At 43.3% G+C, this 9,801-nt stretch overlaps 1 protein-coding gene across 1 annotated transcript in view; it reads left to right on the top strand.

The window, feature by feature from the left end:
* The first annotated feature begins 3,121 nt into the window (after positions 1–3,121).
* The window catches only part of LOC139419316 (cubilin-like), a 57,045-nt gene continuing 50,365 nt past the window's right edge, over positions 3,122–9,801 (top strand). Inside the window, 2 exon segments of the mRNA XM_071169260.1 lie at positions 3,122–3,272; positions 7,436–7,566. Coding sequence (XP_071025361.1) covers positions 3,122–3,272; positions 7,436–7,566 — 282 coding nt within the window.

A 9,801-nucleotide genomic window follows, 5' to 3' on the forward strand; every position in this document is an offset into this window, starting at 1 on the left:
AGGGAAGAATTGGAGGGAATGTATAGGCCTAGGTGCTTATCTCCTAGAGATAGATTAGGTATTTAAAGTGACTGGTTACCATAGTGAATGTGTCTCTGTCTAATCAGACTGTGGCTGAATCCAAGAGGCCTTTATATGATGAGGTAATTCCAACCATTCAATCTCCATGGAGATTAAGCAAAATTTAAACACTTCCTCTATGAAACTCATTAACCCTGACTCCAAAGTTATTGTGAAGAAACCTCTGGTATCGCTTCCACATTGTATGCAAATCTCTCCTAAAGTTATTTTTAATCTCCAATCCGCAATTAGGAGCGTGTGAATGAAGACGTAGGTCGTTATTGAGCGGCCTAATTTGTAATGACGAATGGCGAGCGTGAATATTGCAGTTGCCAAACTGTCCCTTATCATTATCGCCCCCTCAGATGATATAAAGATTCCTCAACTCTCCTGCAGTCGACTCTGATTAAAAGTCCAATTAAAAACCTGTCGGTCAGAGGAGGAGGAGCGTTCTGTCTCGCCGGACGTTGCCCGTGGCTGAGGGGTGATTCTCACACAATCACGTGTTGAGAAATAGTGATTCAGCCTTCATCCTTCTTCATACTTCATCATCCTTCAGCCTTTGTCATCCTTCTTGGTAATTCAATTCAAACAAGATGGCCTCACTTTGACACACAGTAAAAAACAGCAACTCACACCTGTACAGCAGAGGAGGCTGCTGAGGGGAGGACGGCTCATAATAATGGCTGGAACGGAGCCAATGGAAATGCGTCAAACCCATGGAAACCATGTGTTTGATGTTGTTGATACCTTTCCACCTATTCCGCTCCAGGCATTACCACGTGCCCGTCCTCAACAATTAAGTTGCCACCAAACTCCTGTGCCGCATAGTACTGTAACACAGGTTGAGTCCCAAGTTACAGTCATAGTAGGGCCCTGGTCAAAAGTAGTGTATCATATAAAGGACAGGGTGCCATTTCAAACCCAGTGCTGTTGTATGTGAGTGTGCTACTTTCCATATCCTAGGCCCAGGGTTTCTATGGTAACACGAACCACCGCACCACAGGTTCACAACGTCTAACCCTCTAAAGTAGACCTTGGGGAGCCAGATAGATAACCGCTACAGTGTAACTCACACTTCACCTAGATAATAAAACATTATCTGATAATACATTGTACTGTTCTGTGCTGTATAAATATTTAACAATATGGCTTGTGTGGTGAAATTAATCTCTCCACAGAGACCATTTTCGCAATTTTCTTGACAATCATTCTGATCTGTGCTGATCTCTGTTAGTGTTTATGACTGGTTGTAAATGGCCCTCTTCTGCTTGCTCTAATATCTCTCTGGCTTGTGCTATTATCAGTCTGTACATAGTGAAGTGCTTATCTCAGCGCTTTGAAACTCCTCTCTACAAACCAATGACTGTATATATGAATGGACAAAGCCACTGATCACGTGACACCATTCATTCCTATGTGAAGACTCAATAGCGCATTGAAGCCAAGTGAAGTCTGTTTAAATGGTGTCTGATGGAGACATAACATGCGCAGTTTGAGCTATTCCAGGAAGTGCTGCTCCCTCTCATTGAGTAACTGAAGCTGAAGGCCGACCGGAGTACTGCAGGCTGCCATTAGCAACTTAATTATCCTTATAACTTCTTCTGTGTGCGATTTTAAAATAATCGGTTCAAGGACATACATCTGGTGTGTTAGAAGCAATTGTTGGTACCATGATTGTCTTCTAAATTGTTTTATTTACTCAAAGATTGACCATGAAGATTGTCATTTTTCCATTCACTATAATGGGGGATCCTGTTTTTCTGCTAACAAAGCCTTTAGTACCTCGGTTGGCCTCGAACTTCCATGGCATCAATCCGAGGGGGCAGTCGTTCTCCCCTGCTACAAACACACTGGCAGCATTACAGCAAGCCAGCATGAGCCAGTCTGTCTGTACAGAGAGCCATTAGAAATTTGCAACGAAGTGTCTGAAATTGCATCCTATTCCGTACATAGTGCTCAACTTTTGACCACGGCCCATAATTCCCTACAAAGTGCCCAACTTTTGACCAGGGCACATAGAGCACTAGTCAATTTGGGGAATAAAGTGCTATTTTAGATGCATCCTGGGAAGGGACCCCTGATTACAACAGGCAGGATTTACAAGCCTGTTTCTAGCACATTATCCATTAGCTTAACAAATTGTAATTGATTGCCAGGTAGCGTCTGTGGGACTCCTATGGGACATAGATGACTACACAGTAGCTTCCCGTGAGCCTAGTCCCCATCATGCCTTTTACTTTAATCAAATCCAGCGCTAATTCTAGGTGCTTTGGCACTTCAGCCACATTAAACAGTTTAACCATAGCCCAGAAGTGCTCTGTACTACATTAATCAATTAGTAAGCTTGACGATAATTGCAGTGCACTGTGTGACGGGCCCCGCTCCTCTTATAAAAGCTGAGGTTGAGACAGTAAATGTTTTGAAATGAGATTCGGGGTCGAGTGTAGGGACAAAGTTAATAATATAAACAAGCCTCGCATAAACACAGGTCATATACCATTGTCCCCCCAAACTCAACTCTGGAACTCGAAGCCAGTTCCACTGTGTTTTTTTTCAATGTTGTGCTCTAATCAGGGACTGATTTAGACCTGAGACACCAGGTGGGTACAATTAATGATCAGATAGAACAGAAAAGCAGCAGGCTCTGTACCTCATAGGGTCAGAGTTGAACACCCCTGCTATAGGCTATACTGTACAACAGTGCGTATAACGGTTCTGTAGTAGCCTACAACAGGCTAAGTTATAGGTGAGAGGTAAAACATGTACATTGCCCCTACTGAAGCTATGTACAGTATCATAATGGTTTTAATTGAGACTCAAAATGACATCAACTAATTTACCCTATGCACACAGAAACACGTTTTACAACATGTCCAAAAATCCTAAACAGTCAAAAAGTCTCCGCACAGACACGCTCCGTGTCCCTTGTCCAGGTTCAGGAGAGTCCAAGGTACAGCCAGTCTAGCAAAGGTCGAACCAGACCGTGAGACGCTGGTGCACCAGAGGCAAAGCACATTTGCTCCACACCTGCACATCTCCACTACTGTGAACAGAGAGCATGGAGGAAGACCTCAAGAAGAGGCCCACGTCCAGGGGTCTGAGTACCCTGGAGAAGAGCCTGATACTACTGTTTGTGGCTCTGACTGGCGCCTGCATCGGACTGGTGGTCATCTACTTCACCGACAAGAACAGCGTCCCCACTGATGAAGGTGAGTAGTGTACTACCTGTATGTTTAAATGGAGGGAAGGGAAAGGGGGATACCTAGTTAGTTGCACAACTAAATGCATTTAACCCAACCCTTCTGAATCCGAGAGGAGCGGGGGGCTGCCTTAATCGATATGCACGTCATCGGTGCCCGGGGAGAAGTTGTTGTTGGAGGTTAACTGTCTTACACAAGATTTTTCCACTTTTTCGGCTCAGGGATTGGAACCAGCAACCTTTCGTTTACTGACCCAATTCTCTTAACTGCTAGGCTACCTGGTGGTGAGCCGCTATATACTTTAAACACATTCATGTAGGCCAGATGATTAGTACTACTGTATATACTGTAAACACATAGGAGTTGTACTATCCCTCTAAACTTCATCACTGTCAAGGAGGTGTGTGAGTACAAAACTTGAAACACTTCAATCAAATGAAGGTTTATAGCTCTACTCACACCAGAAAGTTCAATGCCTCTCAGCAGGACTATGAAACAGTGATTTATGGACCCGTGTGATTTATGGACCATTATACATTTACCATAATAGCAGGCTTAGCTAAGCGTCTGTGGAGTGGGTGGGTAATGGCTGTCGGTTAGTGGTGAGTTTGCTGACAAGAAGATGAAAAGTGATGTTTTGTTGTCTATTTTGATTTAAATTTCCATCACTGTACATTGTGCTCTTAATGTATCTCTGTCTCTGACAGATGTTTTATTATTTAGGATTAAATTAAGCCACACTTTCATATCAGCAATAAATTATAAGTATAGAAGAATGATCTGAGTCATTGTATACCGCAATAACAAACCAACAGCATTCATTGCTACAGTATTAATGGCATTGAATACTTCTGGCATTGAATGTGCCTCCATTCTGGGTACAGGGCGAGACAGAGAGTTATTTTCTAAGGGGGTTCTGTGTCTTTGTGGTACCTTTGTGATGTGAGTCACAGTGACGTCCCCTGCCACTGGCCTCACAGTGTGGCAGACAGACATTCCGAGCTGAGACCCAGCTGTGGAGGAACAGAACGACAACAAAAGGCAAAGGTTCCCTCTAACGTTGAGGGAACGTCTATAGACAAACCTCCTGCGAACCTTTAGGGATATCTGAAAGTCTAATTGGTCCCCTTGGACATTGGCATCTCATTGGTCACACCACTGGATACTGATGCACTGACGCGGTTCCAAGCACTGTTATGGATTGCTGGACGTATTTTTAAATAGTGTCACTCTGTCACCATAGAAAGTATGACAAATGCGTCCTCAATTTGTCACGTCTGCATTATTTTTCATGGGTCATTCTATTTCATCTATAGATAGAAAACAGCCCATCAAATCATCTGAGTTAAAATGTGATATAACATGCGTGTTGTTTTTGCTTCTGACAAGGTGTCAATGATGATCTATTTACCATATAATATAGTCCACCTATCTGCAATATATCTTGGTGTCTTTTTACAGTTCTGTGCTGGTTCCCAAAAAATACAGCCTCCCCCACCCCCTAAAAAGGCATTTAAATCACATAAAAATCTATGATGTTATTAACACTGTCCCACGCTACCTTGGCTCGGTTAGCCAAATCAGTCATATCGTACCTAAGAATAATGGCTGTCATCCATTTCTATGAGTGAGACTGTCTTAGGAGACACGGCTGACTCCAGAGACAGCACTCACACAGTACACTGGTCTAGTATAACGCAAATACTCTCACTCTCTCTCTCTCTCTCTCTCTCTCTCTCTCTCTCTCTTTCACTCTCTCCGTTTTATATCCTTTCTCCTTTTATTCGTCCTTTAAATCCCTTATTCAATAAACCTTGCCCAGGAATAATGTCTGTGCTTTGAAGTGATGGTCATATTGAAAGGCCAAAAACTATCTAGCTTCTGTCTACATTATACAGAGCATTTGGGAAAAGTATTCAGACCCCTTGACCTTTTTCCACATTTTGTTACCTTACAGCCTTATTCTAAAATGTATTAAAAAACATTTATCATCAATCTAAACACAATACCCCATAATGACAAAGCAAAAACAGGTTTTTAGAAATGTTTGCAAATTTGTAAAAAATATACAACTGAAAATATCACAATTACGTAAGTATTCAGACCCTTCCTCAGTACTTTGTTGAAGCACTTTTGGCAGCGATTACAGCCTTGAGTCTTATTGGGTAGGATGCTACAAGCTTGGCATACCTGTATTTGGGGAGTTTCTCCCATTCTTCTCTGCAAGCTCTGTTAGCTTGGATGGGGAGTGTCGCTGCACAGCTATTTTAAGGTCTCTCCATTTTAGATCAGGTTTTAGATCAGGTTCAAGTCCGGGCTCTGGCAGGGCCACACAAGGACATTCAGAGACATGTCCTGAAACCACCCCTGTGTTGTCTTGGCTGTATACTTAGGTCGTTATACAGGTCGTTGTCCTGTTGGAAGTGAATCTTCACCCCAGTCTGAGGTCCTGAGCGCTCTGGAGCAGGTTTTCATCAAGGATCTATCTCTCTGTACTTTGCTCCGTTCATCCTTCCCTCAATCCTAACTAGTCTCCCAGTCCCTGCCGCTTAAAAGCATCCCCACAGCATGATGCTGCCACCACCATGCTTCACTGTAGGGATGGTGCCCAGTTTCTTCCAGACGTGACGCTTGGCATTCAGGCCAAAGAGTTAAATCTTTGTTTCATCAGACCAGAGAATCTTGTTTCTAATGGTCTGAGAGTCTTTAGGTGCCTTTTGGCAAACTCCAAGCGGGTTGTCATGTGCCTTTTACTGATGAGTGGCTTCCGTCTGGCCACTCCACCATGAAAGTATGTTTGGCAGAGTGCTGCAGAGATGGTTGTCCTTCAGGAAGTTTCTCCCATCTCCACAGAGGAACTCTGTAGCTCTGTCAGAGTGACCAGCGGGTTCTTGGTCACCTCCCTGACCAAAGCCCTTCTGAATCCTTATGTGAATGTGAATGTTTTTTTAATCTAAAAACCTGTTTTTGCTTTGTCATTATGGGGAATTGTGTGTAGATTGATTACGAAAAATAACAATTTTATACATTTTTAAATAAGGCTGTAACATAATAAAATGTGGAAAAAGTTGAGGGGTCTGAATACTTTCCGAATGCACTGTAGATACACCACTAGTCAACATACGGATAGATATATGTGTGTACAAAACATTAGGAACACCTGCTCTTTCCATGACATAGACTGACCAGGTGAATCCAGGTGAAAGCTATGATCCCTTATTAAGCTATGATCCATCATAGTCACTTGTTAAATCCACTTCAATCAGTGTAGATGAAGGGAAGCATTTTTAAGCCTTGTGACATTTGAGACATGAATTTTGTGTGTGTGCCATTCAGAGGGTGAATGGGCAAGACAAAATATTTAAGTGCCTTTGAACAGGGTATGGTAGTAGGTGCCAGGCGCACTGGTTTGAGTGTGTCAAGAACTGCAACGCTGCTGGGATTTTCACGCTCAACAGTTTCCCGTGTGTATCAAGAATGGTCCACCACCCAAAGGACATCCAGCCAACATCCAGTCAACATGGACCAGCATCCCTGTGGAACGATTTTGACACCTTGTAGAGTCCATGCCCCGAAGAATTGAGGCTGTTCTGAGGACAAAAAGAAGGGGTACAACTCAATATTAGCAAGGTGTTCTTAATATTTTATACACTCAGTGTATATGTGTGCAAATGATATTTAAAAAACTTATACTGTATTGGTTGTATAGGGTAGTTGCTGACCATGTTGTCATTGGCCATACCATTGTATGAGGGTATGTTAATGCTTTAATTACCAATTACCAATTGCTTTTGTTTAATGGAACTGGTGAAGCAATCTTTAATTCGAATACTCTTATTAATGTAAGTAGTGCCACTATATCATCAAACAGTCTGTCCCAGCAGGATGTTTCATAATTACATTGTGTTACTCTTCCATGTTATACATAACAGCCCAATAACAAGGGTTCTAATCAAAACAAATTATTCTGCCAACATTACCCAAAGCTGTTCCCCTGCAGCTGACACATCAACTGAATGTTCATGTAATCAATTGTGTGTGTGTGTGTGTGTGTGTGTGTGTGTGTGTGTGTGTGTGTGTGTGTGTGTGTGTGTGTGTGTGTGTGTGTGTGTGTGTGTGTGTGTGTGTGTGTGCGCGTGCGTGTGTGCATGCATGTTTGTGTGTGGGACAAGAGGTCAATTCAGGATGCGGGGGTCCTCAGGCACTCAAGGGCCCGTCGGGGGAGTTCACCAGCATGAATCACCCCAGTAGCTACGACAACGGCATGAGCTGCAGCTGGCACATCACTGTGGACCCAGGCATGGTAAGTACCACAATGCAACACATTCAAAACACTAAGATTTTTATACAGTAACCTCTTTTCCTTTTTACTGTGCTCTTTCCTTCAAACAAATACACTGAACAAAAATATAAATGCAATATTCAACCATTTCTACGATTTTACTGAGTTACAGTTCATATAAGGATCTCAGTCAATTGAAATACATTCATTAGGCCCTACACTTTAAAAAAGGTTGGGGTGTGGATCAGAAAACCAGTCAGTATCTGGTGTGACCACCATTTGCCTCATGCAGCGCGACACATCTCCTTCACATTGAGTTGATCAGTCTGTTGATTGTGGTCTGTGGAATGTTGTCCCACTCTTCTTCAATGACTGTGCGAAGTTGCTGGATATTGGCGGGAACTGGAACATGTTGTCGTACATGTTGATCCAGAGCATTCCAAACATGCTCAATGGTTGACATGTCTGCTGAGTATGCAGGTCATGAAAGAACTGGGACATTTTCAGCTTCCAGGAATTGTGTACAGATTTTTGCGACATGCATTATCATGCTGAAACGTGAGGTAATGTCGGCAGATGAATGGCATGATAATGTGCCTCAGGATCTCATCACGGTATCTCTGTGCATTCAAATTTCCATTGATAAAATTAAATTGTGTTGGTTGTCTGAAGTTCATGCCTGCCCATACCATAACTCCACCACCACCATGCTCATCCACACAACGCTATATATGTTGTCTTCCATCTGCCCGGTACAGTTGAAACCCGGGATTCGTCTGTTTAGAGCACACTACTCCAGCGTGCCAGTGGCCATTGAAGGTAAGCATTTGCCCACTGAAGTTGGGTACGACACCAAACTGCAGTAAGGTCAAGACCCTGGTGAGGATGACGAACACTCAGATGAGCTTCCCTGAGACGCTATCTGACAGTTATTGCAGAAATGATTCGGTTGTGCAAACCCACAGTTTCATCAGCTGTCCGGGTGGCTGGTCTAAGACGATCCCGCAGGTGAAGAAGCCGGATGTGAAGGTTTATTTAATTTATTTATTTAACCTTTATTTAACCAGGTAGGCTAGTTGAGAACAAGTTCTCATTTGCAACTGCGACCTGGCCAAGATAAAGCAAAGAAGTTCGACACATACAACAAGCAGAGTTACACATGGAATAAACAAACATACAATCAATAATACAGTAGGAAAATCTATATACAGCATGTAAATAGGCCATGGTGGCAAAGTAATTACAATATAGCAATTAAACACGGGAATGGTAGGATGTGCAGAGGATGAATGTGCAAGTTGAGATACTGGGGTACAAAGGAGCAAGATAAATAAATAGTAGATACAGTATGGGGATGAGGTAGATTGGATGGGCTACTTACAGATAAGCTATGTACAGGTGCAGTGATCTGTGAGCTGCTCTGACAGCTGGTGCTTAAAGCTAGTGAGGGAGGTAAGAGTCTCCAGCTTCAGAGATTTGTGCAGTTCGTTCCACTCATTGGCAGCAGAGAACTGGAAGGAGTTGCAGCCAAAGGAAGAATTGGCTTTGGGGGTGACCAGTGAGATATACCTGCTGGAGTGTGTGCTACGGGTGGGTGCTGCCATGGTGACCAGTGAGCTGAGATAAGGCGGGGCTTTACCTAGCAGAGACTCATAGATGACCTGGAGCCAGTGGGTTTGGCGACGAGTATGAAGCGAGGGCCAGCCAACGAGAGCATACAGGTCACAGTGGTGGGTAGTATATGGGGCTTTGGTGACAAAATGGATGGCACTGTGATAGACTGCATCCAATTTGTTGAGTCGAGGATCGGTAGGATGGTCAGTTTTACGAGGGTATGTTTGGCAGCATGAGTGAAGGATGCTTTGTTGCGAAAAAGGAAGCCGATTCTAGATTTAATTTTGGATTGGAGATGTTTAATGTGAGTCTGAAAGGAGAGTTTACAGTCTAACCAGACACCTAGGTATTTGTAGTTGTCCACATATTCTAAGTTAGAACCGTCCAGAGTAGTGATGCTGGACGGGTGGGCAGGTGCGGGCAGCGATCTGTTGAAGAGCATGCATTTAGTTTTACTTGCGTTTAAGGGCAGTTGGAGGCCACGGAAGGAGAGTTGTATGGCATTGAAGCTCATCTGGAGGTTCGTTAACACAGTGTCCAACGAAGGGCCAAAAGTATACAGAATGGTGTCGTCTGCGTAGAGGTTTATCAAAGAATCACCAGCAGCAAGAGCGACATCATTGATGTATACAGAGAAGAGAG

This window comes from Oncorhynchus clarkii, chromosome 10, assembly GCF_045791955.1.
Source record: "Oncorhynchus clarkii lewisi isolate Uvic-CL-2024 chromosome 10, UVic_Ocla_1.0, whole genome shotgun sequence".
NCBI classification, from domain to species: Eukaryota; Metazoa; Chordata; class Actinopteri; order Salmoniformes; family Salmonidae; genus Oncorhynchus; species Oncorhynchus clarkii.